The sequence below is a fragment of the Sander lucioperca genome, chromosome 15, assembly GCF_008315115.2.
Source record: "Sander lucioperca isolate FBNREF2018 chromosome 15, SLUC_FBN_1.2, whole genome shotgun sequence".
Taxonomy (NCBI): Eukaryota; Metazoa; Chordata; class Actinopteri; order Perciformes; family Percidae; genus Sander; species Sander lucioperca.
The window spans coordinates 19,873,919-19,897,385 of NC_050187.1; the positions used below are offsets into that span (position 1 = coordinate 19,873,919).

Genomic DNA, 23,467 nt, shown 5'->3' on the forward strand with positions numbered 1-23,467 from the left:
CATTCAGGATGAGCTTTGGCTTGTGTGAGGAGCTTTCCAGAGGACATGAAAGCACGGCTGACAGCGGCAGGGGATTAGCTCTCACTGAAGAAACATCCATGACTGTGGCTGCGGTCGAATAGTCCTTTTTGCTTAAGACGGTTCCTAACGGAGGGCTATAACCACGGAAGTAGTACAGTGGCAGCCATGATAAGAGCCGGTCAAATTATCTATATGATTATCTAAGGAAAGGTGCTTCAATGCTTCCTTTAGTATCTCCTTTAGCATAGATAAACTGGACCATCTTTTATAAAGGAGATAATGCCGTCCCACAGTTACTTGCGCCAGCAAAATTTGAAGCGATGCATCACCATTTGGCCATTCATAATCAGAATATTAAGGTGCCAAATAGAGCCAGCAGCCGTAATACTGTACGCACCATGCATACATTTTATTTTCTGTGAGACATTGCAACACATAATAATAATGTACTTTATGGCACTGTTTTGAGTGGTTTAATACCAGTAATTCGAGAACTTTACTGTTATCTCTGACTTGTACTAGAACATTACAGTGATCATGTGTAGGCTTGGGCGATTGCTAATATTTTCAAATTGTCCAATCGTGGTTACTCGAAATCGCCTATAGGCGATCTGACCGCCTGTCTCACAGGCTGGCTGTTGGTGAGGCTCCGCACCAGGGAAACTCTATCGAAATAACAACATATTTCTCTCTTCTTTAAACAGCTGGATGCATCTGTCTGCCAGCTCTTATCTGTACCGTGCATCTGCTTCATACACAATCAGCTGCAGGTCATTTGAAACGCTGCAGACTCCACATATTCGCTACAGACTGGCTGTTGTAATTGGACCTGTACAGGATGATAACAGAAGAGATATAACTAGATAAACTTGGCAGAACATTTTCACAGTGTACACTCTGTATTGCAATTAAGTGATGCACTTAGCTGGCAGGCAGACAGGGACATAAGTGGGCAACAGATAAAACTAAACCTGATAGATGAATATTAAATCCCCATGTTGGTTACTGACTCAAGTACTACGAGAAAAATCTAATGGCTAGTTTGAAAAAAGTGACAATTAAAGAATGAACATAAGGCTGTCAGCAGAGAGGAGCTCAATTGGTTTTTCCAGCCCTACAGCTGTGTAAAAATCTGGCAAATGTTCTGATGATGGCAGGATGTTCCCAGCGGCGACTGTATGTCTTTGTTAATACAGGAGGTCATTTTTAATCAAGTTTTAAATGTTTCTAAATATATTACTATCGCCAACCGTATAGAAGCAAGAGTTTATTCTTTATTTGTTGTAGTTATGTTTCCATGGAAGGTATGTTATTGTTAAAAAATATGACTTAGGAATCCCTCAAATATGGTGATTGAAGAGTTGTGACAAGGACATGTGAGTGGTTCAACAACATATTATCAAAAATGACAGTAGAAGCGACCATAGAGTGACTATAGAGTAGGGGTGGAACGGTACACAGAAGTCACGGTTCAGTTCATACCTCAGTTCAGACATTCACAGTTCGGTACGAGTTCGGTACAATGGGTCTAGACGATATAAGAAACCATTATAGTTACACATTTAACTATTTTAGAGGCTGTGGATGTTTACTTCATTAATGTGTTTACTGTGTTAATGGACTGAGGATGGGAGTAGGATTCGGTATTCGGTAGAATCTTAACCAGTGGATTCGGTATTCGGCCGAACCCCAAAAATCTGGATTTGGTGCATCCCTAATTAATAATATCCAGTAGTCTCAGCCAGAACCAGTGTTGTTAGAGAGCTCATAATCACAGTATAGTTTCTCCTCAAGGCTATGATGGCTTTTATGCAATGATTATCAGCCTGAAAAGTTGTTGTCCAAGTATATATGAAAATAAATACAACTTTAAACAGAATAAAACAGGAAAAGGGCACTAATTAGTTCCTTGGAGTACACAAAAGAAAACAAAGCAACCAGTAAAGCACAGTTTACTTGATGGGAACTGTCAGCAGGGTTGTACAGTGTCTCTGACCAATTACAGTGCATGGCTTTAACGACCCGTATAATATTATTCATGTTCACATCGCTCACTAGGATTGTATGGCCTTTGCTCTCTGGGTGCTGTTTCGTTATACAACTTTCGACGTCTGGCCAGCCTTTATGTGTGTTTATGTGCATAGCGTGTGCTTGTGTATGAGTGTATATGTGCAATGTTGATGCTGATGTTAACGCAGGCCCCAAGGGTATGATGTTGAGGTCGGGACAATCCATTTAGCCTACTCACCCTGGTAATTATTCACCATCAGTATCACAGAGGACACACACACAAGCTACAAAACAAACTAAAGAGAGAGATATGGTTTTCCTCTCTCTGCTTGTGGCAAGGTGAAAGGTTAATTGAGGACCGTCGCAGATCAGCTCTCCTCTTACATGCCTTCCCTATCACACCTGAACACACATGCAGGCTCATGCCTTAGGCTCTCCTCATCTGCCCCAAAGCCATTAGTCCTTGTGTTCCATCACACCTTCCACCCAAAAATCAAACAAACAAGTTTTGTTTAGACACACACACACACCGCCATGAGCATCACTGTCTGTGATGTTAATAAGGCTAGGGCGGTGAGGGGGGAATCATGCCTGAATCATGACTCACAGCTCCGCTCCCTTAGCAGCTGCCGGACTGCATTTACCTGGCACACCACACACACACACAGCCAAGGTGACCTTCACATCCTCACAAACACTTCCCTCGGAAACAGAGTTGCATGCACTATCTCTGCCCACTCTCTGGGACAGATTATTGGATTAATTTATTAACACTCCGTGACCTCTCTTTTACCCCATCACCTGCATCACCTTCTACTTTTCTGCATTTCATTGTCCTTGTTGGCTCCATCACCTTTCCTGCCCTTGTTAATTAATTGTTAGGGTCTTAACAGTCTATAGTGCAATAGAACGATAACATCCAAGCAGCAGTTGCTAGTTTTGTTTAGCCTCCACAGAGCTCCGGGACGCCGGCTCCAGAGTTCCGTTGAATAAGCGGCGGTTGGTAGACGTGTTTAGCCGCTAATAGGTGACTGTGAGCCGGCTACAGGCACCGCCAGGTGACGGTCCTTTCAGGGGCCTTGGTGGTGGAGTTTAGTCGAGAAAAAGTGAGTGTCATGCAGCGATGACAGTTAAGGCACCAAAATGACTATTAAAGTTTAGGAAAAAGATCGTGGTTTGGATTAAAACACTCCCGAGGAACGAACACAATTTTCCTGGGTGAAAGATTTTTGTTTTCACCGGAAAGTGAACTCCGCTCCCCAGCTTGAAAGCGCTATGTTTGATGTTGTTGACACCATGTTCTGCTATTTCATTTTGAGATTATTTTCCATTGAATATTGAAGTTCATAAATAAGTGTTTTGGCATGCCTGGCCGAGTGGCACTATCCATGGGATTGGAATGGTATATGGTATTGGATTTAATTCTTGGATGTTTTGTTTTGTATTATCAAAAAACATCCCCCCCCTCTGTTTTTTTCACAAATCACACCCTGCACCTACTAATAATAGTGTGGTTGAAGATATAGTGAAAAGTGCTGCATGTGAGAGATATCAATGTGCATGCAAAATACAAGAAAATGTTGGGTATGTAGCCGACGCTCACTACAGTCAAAACCTTCTTGTTCTTAGTACCATGTTTCCATAGAAACAGTCCAATCAGGGGACATTTTTAAAACAATATGACAGATCACAGAGGGAGGTTGGAATCTACAACTTTGTGACAAACTTAGAGCAAAACCTAAAAGGCAACACATTTCTTCTTCTGGCATTATGAAGGCTCCCTGCTGCTTCTCCGAGGTTCTGAAACAATTAGTCAATTGATCGATTACTCAACTGACAGGAAATTACTCAATTGTCAAGCAAAAATGCCAAGCATTTTTTTCAAGGTGGTTCAAGCTTGTCAAAATGTAAAGATCTGCTGCATTTCTGTTTTGGATTATTGTATCTTCGACTGTTGGAGATGTCTTCAGGCAATTTAAAGACATCCCCTTAGGCTCTAGGAAATGGGGGTCCAAAGATCAATCTGAGCAGTCCCAAGGCAATAGAAGTGATACAAAATAAAAACGTTTTTTTTTTTTCTTCTTACTTTCAAAAGGTTTTTCTTCTTTCTTGTGAATACTGCATACTTTCACCTCTTTAAGTCTCTAAAAACCTTCATATGAAACAAGCTGATAAGGAAAAATCACCGTTTGAGAATGATGGCCGAAAAATATCCATTAATCTATTAGTTAATCAACAGTAAATGAATCAACAAGTATTTTTCATTCTCTGGTTGCAGCTTCTCAAATATAAAAATGTGCTGCTTTCCTTCGTTTTACATCATTGTACAGTGAAAATCATTAGGGTTTTGGATTGTTGATCGGTCAAAAAAGTGATTTGAATAGATCACCTCTTGCTCTGCAACACTGTGATGGACCTTTTTCTCTATTTTACAGACTAAAAAATGTATTGTAAGATAACAGATTGATAATGACACCAATCGTCAGTTGCAGCCCTACCACTCCTAACCCACACTGTTTTTACTCTGTTACTCTCCTCTTATTGTGCTTCCCTCCCTCCTCGCTGCTACCTGTCCCCTCCCAGAGAACAATACAGGCTACCAGAGTCACACCCTGCCACCCCTCGCAGGGTCCAAAGTGCTAGAGTGATAACAGAGCAGACAGGGTGTAGAGGCCACTGTTTGAACAACCATTACCAGGATAGGTGCTGACAGCTAGAGTGCCTGTGCATCCCTGCCTCTTTCTCTCTCTCCTTCTCAGCGTTGGAAGTGTGCGTGTGGAACAACGCTCCAATTAAGGCACGGTGGAGGAGTGGCATTAGAGCAAGGACTGTGATGAAAATGGTGGAATTTGTTGTTCTGTTAGGAGGATGCGTTTTCATTTCAGGATCAGGCCTATGGCCACATTTGCAGACAAATATCTTATTCTCCCTTTATGCATGTCTGATTTTGTTTGTATTTCTGAACAAACGTAACACCAGACAGGGCTAAGCTCATACTAAGGAGAAACTGCATCATGAAACAAATCTACTCAAACTGACAAGAGGAACAATTATACAAAAAGCTGCTGAGATGAAAGAGGTATTGTTTATTTTTGTTGGGATTTCTGTTGTAACATTTAGGCAATTGAATGAATGAGACCAGCTCTGAATGCTAACTTGATTTGTTGTTTCAGTTATACAAAGATCAGTTTTACTGCCTTTAAATCCCCATTTCCTATTGGGGGTCCAAATAAATTTCACTGAAGAAATGCTTATTCAATTTTGTGGGAGTTGCTTGCCATGAGCTTTAATCCAACTTATCTCTTTGTTTTTAATTAAATGTGGCATGTTTGCCTCTGGAGTTGCTTTGTTTAATGGCGAGAAAGCTACAGAATGCAGCCACAGCGCCTGTAATCTCGAAAAACAATCAGCAGCTCAAGATAAAGGCCAAATCCACAGTAATTATTGCACCTTAAACACAAGGGTTTATGCTCATATCTTTCTCCTTGTTTTAATTTGGGGAACAGCCAGACAGAAGGCATAATAGACGACTGTAATTATGAGAAGATTGTGAGACAGGATTATCGGTTAATGCTTCACATACAGTAGAGCATTCCCGGTGAAAGGAAATTATTTTCAGTGCAGCAGAGGAAATAAAGCAATGCAGGGTTACAGTGCAACATCTCTGCATCTTGATACATTAGCCAGTCCCTCCAGGATTTCGCGGCCTTTTTTTGAGATTGTTGCGGCCCCAAATCTCTGATTTCACTTGAGCTTTTGTAAAAAAAAATTGAGATAAAAGTTGCGATGTCTTTTGTATTTTTGTTTCAATTAAGTTGCGAGAGACCGTGAAAGTTGCAAAAAAAAAGTTGTGATTTTTTTGTTGCTGTATAATTCTTTAAAAATAAAAAGGAAACTTGCTTTGGGGAGAATAAAACTACTCTGGGCTGAGTTTTCCTGGTAACCTTTCCAGAAAGGCTCAGGATGCTGCAAATGTTGGTATAATATGAAAATGGCTGGTGGATTTAAGACAAAAAATAATAATTTATTGAATGAATCAAATTTGATTTGTGTCAGTGGCTTGTTGATCTTTACATTGTTAGTTAATTTCCTAACCAGGCCTGGGACACACATTTATATGGTTTGATAAAGTAACGTTACTTATTGGACTTTAACTTATCATTGCACTTACAATAACGAGCGTAGCTGTCCTCAATTTAGGTCATCCTGTACGTCTCATCTCCGGTTTTTCCTGCATCCACCGTGTGTGTGTGTGTGTGTGTGTGTGTGTGTGTGTGTGTGTGTGTGTGTGTGTGTGTGTGTGTGTGTGTGTGTGTGTGTGTGCGCGCGCGCGCGCCAGTCGCGGGGGGAACTGAGCAGCAACCCCGCCTGCTGCAGAGAGCCGACAGGATTGAAACTGCAGCAGCTTTCAGCGACTTCAAAGTGAAAAAACGTTACAGCGTACATTGATGTTAAAATGTATACAGGTTGGTAGGATGGTCTGAAATGTTTTGCACGGTCTTTCGCTGTACGTTTTGTTGGTAAATGTGAGATGTTCGAATCACACACGTCTTCATATCAGAAACAAGGAAATGAATTTGGCGACGTACTGTATGTGTGACGTCAACCCGTTCTCACTCCCGCTTGGTCATTGGCTCCCAGAGTCACATACTGATACAAAGTCTGACACGTGGGACTGCTGTGTTGAAGTTGCGGGAAAGTTGCGGTGATTGGTCAAAATTGCGAGTTGCCCCAAATTCACGGTGATTGGCTGAATTCGCGTGAATTGGTGCGATCGCGAAATCCTGGAGGGACTGATTAGCAATGAGGACGTTGTTTTTTCTGCTACATTATGATATATTAGAAAAAGCATAAGACAAAGAATTACAGGTAAATGAGATAACTTCCCAGGGACAGAGAAGGGCAGAAACAGAATCTCTTCTCCCAGTGGGCTTGATGTTCCCTGTGGTTAAAGAGCCCTGTCTTGTCGGATCTGTTGTGTCAGAGGCAAAACAAGAGTAACAAATTCTTTCCTGTGTTTCGTTTTCAGCTTGAAGCAACACCAGCAGTAAGCCACGGAGACAGGCTACTCTGGAGACGAAGATGGAGATTATTGGAATAAACAACTTCAGAAAAAAAGGACTTGTCAGAAACCGAAGAGTATGAGAAGGTAGTGCAGAGTAACTTCAGAGCGAGAGAGAGAGCGTGTGTGTGTGTGTGTGTGTGTGTGTGTGTGTGTGTGTGTGTGTGTGTGTGTGTCATAGGCACCCATGCATGCATTTGCAGTATGCATTTGCAGTGTGCATGTGTGGGTCATTGCGACTGTGTTTATTTCTATCTTTGATCTAAAAATATATCTGAGATTTATTTAGCACCTAAGTGTTTGATATGAGTTCTCGCTACCCAACAGTCGTCAAAAGACTTGCGGCTGCATATTGCCATATAACTCCTTTGTGAGCCACAATCCTAAAATTTAACTGATGTCAGTGTGTTGCCCAGAGTGGTAATAATCATTACAATGATACAATGATAGTCATAGAGCAGCAGTAATAATAACTATGTAACTAGCCGTCCCCCAAGTGCTCTGACAGTGATCCAAGTCTTCTGTTTCTAAATGCATTTCATATACAGTGATGGTGGCACATGCATGGCTCACTTTCAGACCACTTGAGACCTACTCAGGTCCAGACCTTTAAGTCCAAGGACGAGAGAACTCCCAACGACCTCAGCCATTACAGGTTGCATGAATTTGCATTAAAAAGGTATTTTTGGTTTGAATCTTGTGTTATCTATAAATGTAGTGGATTGGTGTCACTTTTTTTCAAATGGTGGGTGTGTCATTTTAAAACCCTTTTTTTTTCATGCATTTCATATAATCAAAACCTTGAGCTATGGCATGGTTACAGTAAAGCGGGCAGTGGAGGAAAAACAGCACAAAGACTTCTAAACTCCTGCTCTGAAGTGTACCCTGTGCAATTTTGTGAATCATCTATTGTTGAAAACATTCCCACAGCACTGAATACTGATGTCAGGTGCAGTCTGGAGGTGACAAAAATTATCTTCTCTGTTGAGATGGGCGACATGTAGATAATATTTTTGAAATTTTTCTGTGAGAAAAAAAAAATAAAAATAAAAAAAGTCACTCCCAATCCATGTAGCAGCCAATGAACAATACAACTGGGATGTAATTAAATGCATGCAAAATGTGAAATATTGCAGTCACTTGCCATTTTGGAAACCTATTGCTTGCGTGTTTTGGCAATAGCGCTGCTTTCTAGTGATAGCTTCATAATGTATTACTGCACATGCTTGCACCTGAGCAAAGAGGTCACCTTTTAGTACTGGTTTCTTTTCCACATCTAATTTATTCAATCAAAATGTAAGCCTTTTGATACCTGGAAATTACACGAGTCACCGCTGTATAACACCGCTCATCTGTAGAGTCTTCAGAGTGTCTGTAAAGGGAGTTTCAACAATGGTTTGTAGCAGCACAAGATGAGCAAAGAGAAGACATGCTCCACTTTCCTGCACTGGCACTAAGAAGCATTTCTCTATAACCTGGGGAAAGGACTGAAAAAAACACGGCACTCAATGCTAAGCTATCTTCTGTGAGTTATTGTTGGTTCAAGCTATTATTTTCTCTGTAAACACATTAAAAATGTTTTTATTTTGTGATTTGTTTATTTCATGGTGAAGGGAGTGAATTACGAGTGACCTGATTAAACTTGTATTTCTTCTGCAGACATATGGATGAGTAATGGTTTTATGCAATCACACTAATATTAAGAACCATATGAGGGTTTGAAGTGAAATTGTTTAACGAACAAAAAAAGCAGTTTGCGTAAATAAGCAATAGCTGCAGGTGAAGTTTGTGTTTTAAGTAAAAGAGTACAAGAGTTTTGTATTCATAGTGTTTGTCTGCACTAAGCTATAGGGCGATAAGGGAAATGTGTTTCACATGGATATTACTGAAAAATACAAATATGCTGGCACTGAAATGAGAATAAAATGGCTTTTGGTGAGTCATGATTTTAAATGGATAACCATAAGTGAAAATAAACTCATCCTGAGCCAAGGAGTCAGTGTTGATGGACCAAAACCCAGCATTGGAAGACAGTGATCATAGAGGGATTCTGATAACAGCTGTTTTCATGAGGACAACCACAATCACCACAAAGAAATCCCCTCAGAGAAACATTCGATATGTGACTGTTTTGCCAGTGGATTCATAAAACAGCCAAAAACGACGATGCAGGACTACAAACTGTTGGATTTTAACATGATGTCTAAAATTACCAATCCCTCTGTTGCCATGAACAAAACAAAAACAAGAAGTAATTTGGCATTTTTGATCTGCATCATGACTGTTTTTTACTATTACTATTTACACTCATTTCTCACACTGACTCATTTCTCTCCTGTACTGGTGTATTCACAATAGAAGCGGTGTCGGGGTGTGGCGATATCACAGTCTGTGCAAAGAATGACTGTGCCATGAGTCACATAATTTACTAGATGTCACATAATATATGACAGAGATGTATCTATGGGTAGGAATTTTGTGACATGATGTTTGCAGGTAGGTGTCTGTATGTGAAACTGTAAACTGCACTGGCAGTGGGAGACTCTATGTGAGCTGTAGACCATGAGCACATTTGTAAACACATCTGATGAATACAATGAAGATGACACCTATATCTATTTTCTCTTGCAAAATCCAGACCTGTGTTTTTCTTTTTCTGTGCATTTGCACTGCCTTGTAGATGTGTGAAATTTGCTTTTCCTGCCAGCGAGTATCTGTTACCACACATGCACAACCTCGAGCTTTGCAGTATCTACCACTAGGGCTGTAACGATATGCGATATGAAACCGAAAACGTGACACTCAGATCCTCAAATCTGTGTGAGAAGGCAGAATCGCGACACACCCCTTCCAACGGAGGTGTAACGTTACGAATGGCCACTGTTCTGACTCGGGTGCCTGAGTCTGTTTCCCGACGGTTCAGTAAACTGCCGTTAGTGTCCTTAGCACCGGAGTGAACGTGGCTGGCTGCTAGCTGGCTGGGGGCTGACTGTGGATGTGTCCCCGGGCCAGTGCTGTTGTCAGCTTTCATCCCGACTGAAGTCTTGCAGTGCCGGGAGAGTGAGGCAGACAGACAGGGGTGTGCTAGCTGGCTAAATTACCATTAGATTAGTCGTCTATCTATACAGTTAACGTTACGGATGAATTTGTGGGTCAGCCCAGAGTTGTTAACCGTGGTCAAAACAATCATACTAAAAATAACTGAGCGTGTTGAACGATGTCGTAATCTTATGATGTTACCCACCAAGAATTAGCTAACATCAAGCATTAGCATTAGCTACTTGTCAAGCAGCACCTTTATAGTAGGCACCAAAGCACTTTTCCTCTTCAGTCCTACAAGTTGGAGGCGGAATTGTCCATTACTGTTATCATTACCATTATTCTTATGTCTCAATCGAACGAGTTGATGAACCACTGAAACGATTTTGGAAACATTATTTTAAGGTAGAAAAGAATCTTTTGTGTTGGATCGATCGATATTGAAATTAATCAATATCAATAAATAAGGTCTCTGTTGTATTATTGTGTTGCAAAGTGGCATGTAATCAATGACAAAACGATGCTATGTGGCAAAAAAAAGTTGTATTACGTTTACTGAGTAACCCCCCCCCCCCACCCAAAAAAAAGAATCAAGGTTTGTATTGAATCGTGGGTCAAAAATCGTGATACGAACTGAATCGTGGGTTTGGTGTATCGTTATAGCCCTATCTACCACACAATAATATTTAATTATTATTCTTATTAATTACTTAATCTCTTTTTACTTTTAGTGTCTATCAGTTCGTCTTGTCATTCCCTTTTCGCAAATCTTCTTTATCTGTATAACCATCATACAGCAATTTAGCCAAAGGTACATCAACAGATACATCAAGAGATATGAGATGTGGAATATAAGCTATAGATATCCAATAATAACAAATTATATTGTAGTTTTAACTTAGGCAGACAAAATCAGATGGGACAAAATGTAAAATCGGACTCTACGGTGGCACAGAACACACAGATGTTATAAAAATCAGAACCACTTTTTTGAGATCAATACCCATATCGATATTTGAGTTTCAAAAAGTCTGATGATGACAGAAAACGATATTTATTTTTTACATAAGGTATTTCTTTAAAGAATTATTGGTAATATAAGTATTGCTTGTAGGAATTATATAACTTCCTTCAGCGTAAAAAAAGTAGTGGCACACCGCCAATGACATCAGGAGAAATTATTACACTTGTATGAAATATAATATTCAGCTTAAAGGAAAACAAGCAATGGCACTACTTCACACAGAAAAACACATGTACCACCAGTATTTAATGAGTTTAAACCGTCATCTAGTGGAGATGTGACGAAATCTCGTCCCACGAGATCTTGCGATATTAAAACGTGACAATATTTATCACCGAAGTGAAAAGTTGTCTTGCGATATCAGTATACAAGTGTTAACTGCCGTAAAAGCCTAAAGAAGAAGAAGAACAGTACACAAGTGCAGAGCAGCAGCCAGCATGACAGAGTCTGGCTTTGACCTCGAAATTAGCATAGAAGATCCCACCGCCACTAGGGTTGGGTACCAACCTACTTATGTCAGCAGTACTGAGGACCGATTCACGTTTAATCAATTGGTGCCAAATGTCAGCATTTTGAATTCCCGGTAGAAACGCCACAGGTATTAGGTCTGAAGAGGTTAATTATACAGGAGAGAAGCCAGTCATTTGCGTTTGTGGCAAAAACCTTTCATAGTGCTCGTTTTTCATTTTGTGACTTCAAGTTAGGAGAGGTAGAAACAACATCCCTGGGGGAAACCCTTAATTAATTGTATTTCATTAAACATTTTATTAAAGCGTTTCTTATTAAGAGCGTTCTGAGTGGGACATTTTACTTTTCAGTGCTTTCCGTTGGACAAAATATGTAATGGTAACACTACATGGTTTCCAAATTATCTCAAACATATTTCTGGAATTTCTAACAATTTCTTACATACCAGTACCAATATCTGTGAAAGCTAAAATAGGCTGATAATATCGACAATGCTAATGCATCATTCATGCTCTGATAGCACACCAAAACTATCTCCCAACCACTTTGATAAACCTACAGTAATAATTTGCATCTCATATCCAGTAGACTTAGCAGGAGATGTTCTTGTTCCTATCATAACACTGCAGTGTCTTATACACATACACATAATAGACTTTCACCATGGTGACAACGCATAATTAATTCATACAGAAAAGTAGGAAGCACATGGAAAGCGACGACCATTAAAAAGTGTAATCTGAACTGTGTGGATGTGACTTGTGTTGAATTACAATTACAGATGAAAATGGTGAAAGATTAAAAAAAAGTTTTTAAAAGAACAAGCCATTTGTTCTGATCAAGCAATTAGCTGCAAAGCTTAGCTCCCTCAACAAAGTTTCCATAGTAACATTGTTTTTTTCAGTTAGATGAGGAAAGAGAGGTGGAGAGTTTGAGGTAATTCTAAGAGCACCATCACAGAAACACACACAAGCCTTCTTTAAAATATTGTATACACATGAGTATAATAACCACAGACTTTCAACATGAGTGTGGTTACACTGAGCTTCAAGATATCTCAATGGAGTAAAATGCTTATCTTTCTTGTACTTTTGAATGAAAATCAAACTTGTTGTAAAGAGCAGCACAGTAAATGCATGAAAAAACAAGTGCAAGAAAGAGAGAAGAAATAAAGGCAGGAGGGAGAGGAAATCAGTGCTAACCGGAGATTCTGTTCGCTCTTAATGGCCCACTGTAGTCAACAGGAGATGAACTAAATAAAACATTGAAGCTGGTATTATGTCATTTTCACTGTGCTATCCAACCTCTGTGTATCAAAAGTCAGTGGGTGTAAGAATACTAGGCCACCACACCACTTAGCCCACAGTAGGGCATGTTATCTCGGCTCATCCATATTCATGACCCTATCAATGTAACCCCATGTTCTGCTGGGATGTGTTTCTGCAAAGGCAATCTTTCTACTGTAGTTGCAGTTCACAACTCTGCTCCGTTAGAGTGGCATTGCCTCACTGTAAAGTTTAAGAATTAGCTGTGGTAATTGATTGTGTAATAGTTCCACACCACATGACGGTGTATCTATGAAGCTAACTTACTGCCAAAACCCATGTTTTACAAATGCCCTACAATTCACTAACTAACAGTATGGTTTGCAAATTCAAAAGACCATTAGCACACTAATGCATTTTGTTTTGCGATTACAAAACGTACCTATCACATAAGTACACAATATATTCCTAATACATTATGCTTCAGAAACAAATAAACCATGTCTTACAGGTACAAAAAAAGATATCCTACATAGACAAAACAATATCATGTGACTTTTGGCACAATCTTTCCGCAGTGATTATGCAGAGGATTTTATCACAAATGATCCGAGGGTAAACGGGCCAAAGGACGGACAGACCGATGGTATTATTGTACCACTACTACATCTCACTTTATACTATATTACACTCATATTCCTATATAGCCGATACTGTACTATATTATTTTACTGTTTATTACCATATCATGTAAATGTGTTATACTGTTATGCCACCACGAGGACACTTTACCTAGAAATCTGTAATTTTATTTCAATGACAGGACGTTCGTTTGGTCGCCTGTCAGTGGCGTCATGTAACCTTTAGTCTCGCTTTGCCAGACCCTCCTCCAAAGCGCGCTGAAGGAGGGTCTGGCTACTCCACATAGCATTCGGGATAGGAGGAAAAAGTGCTCTGGTTTAATTGCATTTCTTTAAACCAATCAGAATGGTCATGGGCGGTGCTAAACTCCGCAAAATAGTTGTGCGAGAGAAAACTCAGATTGGACAGATAGTCTAGCTAGCTGTCTGGCTTTACCCTGCAGAGATCTGAGGAGCAGTAAACAATAGTCCTCCAACACAAAGAAAGCGGAAGGAAAATACATGCATCCAGCGTAATTTCCTGCAGCACGGGAGCAATCCCGGAAGTGGAACGCGAAGGATAAAGACTATGTAATCTTTGACCCCTCTAGAGTTATACTCAGTAACTGTAATACAGTTTTTTTTTCTGCCACACAGCATCATTTTTTATTGATTACATGTTCAACACGCTCATAAAGTTATTTTTAGTAGGATTGTTTTGACCACAGTTACCAGCACTGGGCTAACCCACGATTAAGCACTTAACTCCAGCGCCAGGTGCTAACCATGCTAACGGCAGTTTAATGATCTGTTGGGAAACCGACCATATCAGACCCCAGGCACCCAAGTGTGAACAGCGGCCATCCGTACTTCTCTGTTAACGTTACCGGAGTTCGTGCCGAAAATCTCAATTTCACAATTTCTTTCAGGGGAGAACAACGCTGGCTGGTAAAATTTCTGGACTTTGATTCAATTGTACTTTAATTTAATAGAGTAATAACAATCCCGGCCTGATGGAAAATGTCATCCTAATGATGTAGGTGTAGAGGCTGACATTAATTTATAAAAACTAGTGCTGTCAAACGATTAAAATATTTAATTATAAAATCATTTTTGTCCAATTATTTTTTCTCATTTTAATGCTCTTATCAACATGGAAAAGTGGATCGGCTTGCTTTGTGCTTTTGTCGCCTGGCTTTGACAAGGGGGCGGAGAATTCGCATCAGCTGTATGCTTGGCCATCAAGTGGTATTTCGGACTGGACGTGCTGCGATGATAGCTCAGTTCACAACGACAAAACACACAGATCACTTTGGTCTTGTCAATGGAACCATTTGGCAACTTTTTTTTCTTTTTTTTTCTTTTCCCTTTATTGACAGTGGCTAGACCGGAAAGGGAGCGAGAGATGGGAGATGACACGCAGCAAAGGGCAGCAGGTCGGATTTGAACCCGCGCCGCTGCAGGACTCAGCCAACATGGGGCGAACACTCTTACTGGGTGAGCTAGAGGCCAACTTATTAAAAGTAAACTTTCCATTCAGAATCTTATTGGCATCCATTTCGGCGTCTCGCGCTCGCCATCCACTCAAAACGTGACGTTAGCCTACCACTCTTTGGCCGGCTCGCAAGCCCAAACAAGTGTGTGCGGCGTGCCTGTTGTTTTGTTTCCGGTCTAGCTAGATCCGGTGTGGTGTTGTAGTTTTTCTAACGTTACTAGTTGCTGCAACAGCATGTGAAAAAAACTACAAAGTTTGCTAGGCCAAAAAGAACGTTAATCTCGCGATAAAAAAATGTATGTGCCGTTAAAATGGGTTTGCGTTAACGCCGTTAATAACGCATTTAACTGACAGCACTAATAAAAACCTCTTTCAATGATCACAAAGAACAGGACAAACAACGAGCACAGAATACTTTTTGTCTCTGAATACACATAAGAGACATTTAACCTGCACATATGACTCACCCTTCCACAACTCAAAGACAACTTACTTATAGTTAAGGTGTCTCTCACTTCACCCATCAAATGTTGTGTCTGCATGCCCTTAACTGGCTGTATGTCAGCAGCAGTGATGTGACCTCAGACAGCCCAGTAGCAACAGATTTCCACTCTGCCGCCCCGCTCCATGCAGCATTCTGTTCATTGTCAGAGCCTGTCAGAGCTTCCCTGTCAAAAATCATTGTCGCCATCACAATATTCAGCCCTACAGCCCCAGCTGGCATTTTAGACAGTGGATCACATGCTGGCGGGACATACAAGCAGCCTGACACACATGCAGCAAGCAGGACTGAATGGATCTGCATCAACACCAAAGTACTTGTTGTGTGCTAATTCTTGAAGACAGAGATGCGATGTTAGAGAAGCAATCTCACAACTCTGCAGCGATACCTGACCTGTCTGGGTTGATTTATCCATGCAGGACTACATGCCGACCTTAGACCTGGCACACCTCAACTGTCCAGATTTAAAATCTGAAACTACATCTATCCAAATCTCATCCTATTGGCAGTTTTTCCGCCTTGTAGGAAAACAAGAGCCAAGACTCAACACTGGACAAATGGTTTGAGTGAATGAACAACAATTTTACAGTCCAGCTGTGTTCAAGGTCAACTGAAAGATTAAAGCTCAGTAAAATAGCAATGCTAATGTCAAAGAAATGTGTTTACATGACGGCCCTTCTTGTAAATTTGTATCCTATCTGCTTTTGTAGCCAAGGCCAATAGTTACATGATAATGAAATAATAACATGAGTGAGCCTGACAGATTACTCCAGTATTCTTAACCTTGTTTTAAGCTAAAGACAACAAGGCTGTAGCTCCAGTCAAGCAGAGACATTGTTTTGGCTTCGGCTATAACACAAATCCGTCTCTTGCCATTTATCAAATGAGGAAGCTTTGCCAAGTGCCAAACACTCCTTTAGTAAAAAGTGTTTTGTTGTTCTTGCTCCACAGCAGCAAATTCATTACAAGAATTTTTTAGGGTGCATGCACAATAATGATTGAATAATCTTGTCCACAATAGGTATAGTATCCTTATAAATAGGTTTTTTATGTTTGGTATAATAAGTTTAATCCTTTAATTGTCTGTAACCTTCCCAAAACATACTGTTGACAGTCCATGATGACCACTGTGCTCCCTTTGTCGGCCGGTTTAATGATGATATTTTTGTTATCACAGAGTGAAATGAGTGCTTCAGACTCATATTTACTCAAATTTTGTTTTACCCAGCCAATTCTTAAATTGCAGTGAAAATGCTGAATATCAGCCTTCATCATTGCTGTGACTTCGGGAGGCAGTTGAGCATCAGAGGGTGTCCAGTTTAATTTGGGGGTGAAAGGTAGACAGTCTGAGTCCAGTTTGTGTTCAAAATAGACCGCTAATTTCAGCCTTCTGTGGTATTGCTGGATATCAAATCTAATTTGGTCCCTCACACTCTTATTTTGGCTACACACAGATGGAATAAAATTCAGACCCCTGTTCAAAAGTGATAATTGTGCTGCAGTTAATGTGAAATATTTACACAGATTTACAACTCTCTCCCTCCCCTGTCTGTGGAACTGTATTTACGGGGACAGCTATTTTAAAACCTCCAACCAGTGATCCAGCACGTGTGTTGCTGTGGAACGTGACCAGTGAATGTGCTCTCTGTCCGTGGAGAAGTTCATTCTGGGCAGTTCATGGATGAAGTTGTGGTTGGTGGTGATGTAACCACTCAGGTACCTGAGGTTGGCCTGTTCCTGGTGTGGCAGTTGAATGAGGATCTGGATGTTGTCTTGTATGCTATCTTGATAGTGGTCCCGTAAGATAATAATCGTGTTCTGTGCCCAAAATCTAGCATTACCATCAATGAGTGACAGCGTGGTAGCATTAGGGCCTGCTGGTTTGATTACTGTGGCCAGGTTTTGGGTCATTTTAGCAATGGAAGCGGGGTACTCCGATGGTGAGAAGCTTTTATAAGTCTGTAAACAATGCGCGTCCTCATACTGAAGTCTGTGTCACTATTGTTGGGTTCACTAGCAGGCCGGCCCCTTTGTGCACCCTAAAAAATTGTAATGTTGTAATGAATTTTTTAGGATGCACGCACATCGCAAACTATCTATTTCACCATCTTTCATGACAAATCAATCTGATTTGTTCAATGGAAAAGTAATTTGATTTAAATAAAACGGGACCTCTTCGCAAACAAGTTACATTTGATACAAAAATACAAACAAATTTACTGTTTACCAAAAACCTATTTACCCAATATAGTTGCTCCTTTGCTCCAAATTGTAGTTGGCACATTCTGGCTTAAAAGAAACAAAAGGGATTGAGTGTAGGCATATTACATGGATGTCCCACAACACTACGAGGCTATGCATAAACTGGGCCAGTGAGGCAGCATTTGGCCTAATATCATATGTATCTGGGCCTCGACTCAGGAGGGGGACAGGCAGTGTAATAAGTCTGTCTGTCAGCTGACGGCTACATCTGATGGTTTCCCCCCTGTGACTGCTGTCATCTCAGCATCCTGCTCACAGCCTGCAGAGCACACCCCAAAACAGGGATCTAAATCTGTAACCAGCATACAGACATACACACATACAGGACATGCACAGACAGCCCATCTGCTGCTGAAATTAGGTTGTCAAAGCTAACAGGTAGCTAGTCAGGTCCTTTGTCTCCCTGTCAACCAAATCCAATCAATAACCATAATTGCTGGAGCCAATGTGCAATTGCCTTAATATATCTATGAATTTAAAGGGGGACATCTACCTTGTCTTATAAAATACGAAATCCTTTTTTAAAAAGGTATCAGGGTTTGTTTTTTTTTAAACAATATGTTTATTGAGTTTAAGGTCTCAGGTTTTTAAAGTTATTTTTCCATTGAGGCTTAAAGAGAACTATGTTTGGAGGCGTTTTGCTTTGACAGACAGGTGCTTGTTTGCTCGCTGCTCTTTGGGTCCATTTAGTTTATTCATCCTTGCCTAAATTTAGCTTTCTGTCTTCATCTTTCTAACACGATCACAGAAAGAGTATCAAATCCAAACTATGCTATTCAGTACTACATAATAATCTTCATTGCTTAATGCATTAGCAGTTAGTGTGAAAGAAATTAATGTATCTTAGCAATTTATACATCTTATACAAATAAGATGTGCATCAACAGACTTTGTAAATATGCTGTGAATTAGACTGATTAGCAAACGATTTTCCAAGTCTTATTTTTTCTAATCTTTCTAGAGCTGTCTCCCCACTTAGTGCAATTTGTCTTAATCTTTTAGCTGTAAACAGCTGCTCCATTTCCTTGTCTTAATGGCATTGTGGGAGAATAGCGTCAATCAACACCACTCAAGAGTCAAAATTGTCTATGTATACTGACATCTTTAGTGCACTTCATTTTGTCAGTTAAGTGTTAACACACTAAATGTCCAGCTAGAATTAGGTTGTACCGTGACATTGGAACACAGATCCAACTTCAAAACATCCCTTTAGAAACATATGGGTGATGTCAAAGATGCTACTTCCATGTTTTTTTCTATAATTGCTGCAAATTATACAAATACTACATCTGCCTAATGTACCTAATGTAGATTACTTCATTGCACAAACTGTCTGGGTGTGGTGGTGACTTTGCTGCAAATCATGTAAGATGTAAGGAGTTTCAGCTAAGCAGAAAATTACCTTACAATCATGAACACGACGAATTAAAGGTGTGCACAGTAACAGAACAAGGCACTAGGTTTTGTAATGGGTCAGCATTATGTGTGTGGGAGAGAAAGAGAGAGAACATGGAGAATGGTCAGGCAGAGAAAGGGAAGTCCTAGTTGTAGTGGAATAATATGTAAAACACTTTTTCAAAAGCTTCTAAGACTTCTCACTAACAAATACAGTGCTGTTAGTAAGTAGTATGGCAGTGTCACATTTTCTATGGTTTTGGCTTTTGTACTCCAGCACATTACATTTGAAGTTAAAGAAAAACTGTAAGGCAAAGAGCTAACCTTCAGCAACTGTGCTGGTGCAAACAGTGCTGACACCATTACTGGGTGAACCATCTAGGAATTGTAGCCATTTTATACTCTTTCTGTGCATTTCAAATATTATGTAGCAGCCAGGACAGTGATCCTAGTACAACTAAAGCAACCAAAGAGTTTGTATGACTAAACTGTGGAATATTCATGATTGGCCATTCAGTCAGTCAGTCACCTGACCTCAAACCCCTTTCCTGAAGACCAAACTGAAGATAAAGACCCTGAAAAAGGCAAGAAATGAAGATGGATACACTACAGTCCAAGAAAATACATTTTTCAGAAATGAAAGACAATATATAAACCAATATATATTTACTTTCAAGCCCTCATCTAATTTTACATATATGGACATTAAAATAACACCTTATATGAAACTGTAGCACCAACAAAATATGAAGAAATAATGAACTCTGTACATAAATCTATAGAAAGGTGGATACCCTTACCTATATCTATGGGTGACAGGGAAAATTAAATTTATTAAAAATTAACATAGAGCCTAAATTCATGTATTTATTTCAAAATATCCCCCTCGCGCCCTAACCCTAACCAGAGCCGGTCTACGGAGAGCCTGTTCACTCCTTATTTAGCCCCATTGTACCGAATTTGGTTGCAGTTCCACCAGAGTTCCACTGGGGGTGATCGCAGGCGAGTGCAAAATGAATGGGACTCTATGGAGCTAGATTGCTAAGTTTGTCTCTTTCGCCTGATTTCCATTGACAAATCTCAGATTTGATTGTAGTTTTTGCAAGTTCAACATGGATTATAGGTTGAAAGTTGAATGAACGAGTACTTATGTCCTATGTCCTACAGGTTGAGTCGTTGTTGCCCATAACACGCTAGCATTCTGCTAATGAATGCTGATTGGTCAGTGAAGGACTGATTACGACCAGAGATCCCGCTTGATGGCATCCGAAGCGGAACCAGAATGTCAGAGTGAATATTTCGGCGTGGTCTTTAAAACATTAGCAAACCTCTTTCTAGCATGTGTATTGACAGGGAGAGTCTAACCTGTCAGCTGTGTTGTCGATGACTCGAGAGAAAAAAGGAAGTGACTCAGTGCTTGCCGTAAAGCAGCATCTCTGGCTGTACGATATGTATGACGTCATTGACATTTTAAAAGGCTTTTTAGAACAAAAATACGACTTTAAAAAAATCTAACACCCAGCAGTGTGTATTTTCTTAGCCTCCCCTTTTGAATGCAACATTCAAATTACTAGACAAAAAATTATATCCTGAGAAAAGTGGATTTTGAGGGGTATAGCTCCATAGAGTCCCATTCATTCTGCATTCGCCCGTGAGTGCACCCTAATGGAACCAGAGTGGAACTGCAACACCAAAGCACTTTTCCTCTTCGGTCCCCCTACAGGTTGGAAGCGGAATTGTCCATTACCGTTCTTATTCGAACTACAGATCTGCTACCCGATCTGGCAAACTTGCATAGTGCGGTTTTAGCCGATAAAGGTTCGCAAAGCGAATGCAGAAGTGTCGTTCACCCTGTTACGAGTTGATGAACCACTGAAACGATTTTGGAAACATTATTTTAAGGTACAAAAGAATCTCTAGTGTTGCTTTAAAAAGGGCCCTGTGGAAGCTGTTTTTTTAAATTGTCAATTTTGCAATTCCTACCATGACTCTGTTATCACAGAAAATATTGGGCTTTACATTAATCCTGCCTTCAATCTGTGACTTGCCCCAGCCGGGCCCCCGTCGGAAATCATTACAATGACTCCGTGTGAAGCCCTTTACTACATGGTTCATGTGTTTAAGGCCTTAAATGTTACATTAAATGAATAATTAAACACTAAAATGGATGAACCATGTGTATCTAACAATTTACAATCCCTCTACTCTTTAAGGCAGAATATCAATGGGTCTTGGCCTCAATCAGCCACTGTAAAAGTGAACCGGATGAGATGGAGTATAATACAGAGCCATTAGAACACTAAAACACACTTAGCCTTCATTAGAGGAGGAAAAAGTGGTAAGTGACTGCATGGCAACCAGACTCATCTTTTGTGCTGGTAAATGTAAAAGGCCGGGGAGTTAACTGGGCTGAGCCCATGAGGAGAGAAATATAATCTTTTAGGTCACAAACCAGAGGGCGGCTGTCATCACAATCGCTGTGGGATGAAAAACATTGCAAGGGTTTGAATAGACTGCTAATATATCTCAGGTCCCAAGGGTGGATGATGTCATTCCTAAAATATGAAGCCGTTTTGACGTCCGTGCAAAGGCAGTTGACAGTTCGCACATGTGAGTAACAAGCGTCACTTCTTGTGACGCATGTTAACACAACAAAGCAAAACAAGAATGTTGATTCTTGAGCAAGACCGTCTTAAAAAGTTTGCAAAAGATTTCCATCTTTCAAAACAATAACAACTGATATGAATGAAAACTTGCAGAATGGTATACATATTGTTCATGCCATTGTATTCACGCTCCCGTCATCAGAAAATGCACACACACAAACACTCCATGACAGGTGCCATCTTTCTAAAGAGTCAAAAGATCCTCAGAGACTAAATATGAACACATCAGCTTACAGGCATTATTATGGCTACCTCACTGTTCAAAGCTGCAACAGCAACAGCTGTAGTAACATCAAAGTTGAACTGAATCTCATGTGTGACTGATTTCAAATTATTTTGTAAGACAATAGATTATAAATGCAATCAGCAACCATCATGTGTACTACAACAATGGTAAAACAGCTCATCAGTGACAACATGGTTATGTGATTACATCTTCTTTTCAGAACACATAGGACTAATTGCAAGCATATTTTGCCAATCAAGCCTTTCATTTGAAGATAACGGTTTGTCAACAAGCAGTAAACAGACACACTCATCTAAAAAGTAAATGAGATGCTCGTTACTCTGGCTTTACAAATGTGTATAGGTCTTAAAATTTGCATTAAACAAACACAGCCTCCGACTAACGTCTCAGTCACAGCTTACTTAAAATTCGGAGCACACAATTGTGGGAAATTGCGTCACCTGCATATGTGACAGAGGCAGACGGATGGACAGGGACAGTAGAGGAACTGTTACTGATTGGACCGCTTACCCTGTGGGTACAAATAGCAGCACAGAGCAAGCGTGAGAAGGGAAAGGAAAGTATGTTTTCACATTTCAGTTTGGGCCACAAACAGGTTTTCTATTAGATGACAGATGACACGCTTCACACCCTGCACACTGCAGATATCACTCAGCACAGCCCTTACCTCCGCCTCCCTCCCTTCTCCCTCACCTCTCCATCTGGCTACTGGCTCATCACAATTTTACCCCCCCACCTCCAACACACACACACACACACACACACACACACACACACACACACACACACACACACACACACACACCGTCTATTCTCTATCAGCGTGTCTTCCTTTCCCAGCACCGGAGCTCTAGCCAGGTATGTTAATGAAGTTAATCGGATTGTCGCCTGTGGAGCAGCACAACTTTCACAAAGTTCCCAGTTAATTTTACCTTTATTCAATCAGCAGTTGCCTGTCTTCCTGCATTGTGTGTGTGTATGTGCATGGAGGGAAGCAGGGTGTGTGAGTGTTTGTGTTTGTGTCTGGATGTGTTTTTCTCCCTGAGCTGCATTACCAGCAGTTTGGCAGAAATCAGTCATAATCATATTTACCGCTCTCTCTCTTCATCCGCCGCGAGTATAAATGTGGGACAGAATTAGCAGCAAGTTTCCTTCCCAGTAATCTCACGCCTGTGATCAACTCTCCTGACAAAGTGTTTACAAAGACCACTGTTGAGTGTTGTGTGAGTGCTGATAAAAGACACTTAAAACTGACAATGGAGTTTATTGCCACAGAATTACCACACCACATTTCAAATCTCAAATGTGATGTCCTTGTCTCGGCTTGTCCGCGTGGCCGCTCGCAGTAATGACATGAACCAGGTGTCAGAGGTTAGTGGCCAGACGGCGGG

At 40.5% G+C, this 23,467-nt stretch overlaps 1 protein-coding gene across 4 annotated transcripts in view; it reads left to right on the top strand.

Annotated features, from left to right (window-relative positions):
• The window catches only part of zgc:171482 (zinc finger protein), a 57,105-nt gene extending 47,803 nt beyond the window's left edge, over positions 1–9,302 (top strand). For all 4 annotated transcript variants that reach the window (XM_035992374.1, XM_031305261.2, XM_035992375.1 and 1 more), the window contains one exon: positions 7,061–9,302. In XM_035992374.1, the coding sequence (XP_035848267.1) occupies positions 7,061–7,082 (22 nt within the window). In that variant the 3' untranslated portion in view covers positions 7,083–9,302. The remainder of the gene's footprint in view (positions 1–7,060) is intronic.
• Positions 9,303–23,467: the final 14,165 nt, after the last annotated feature.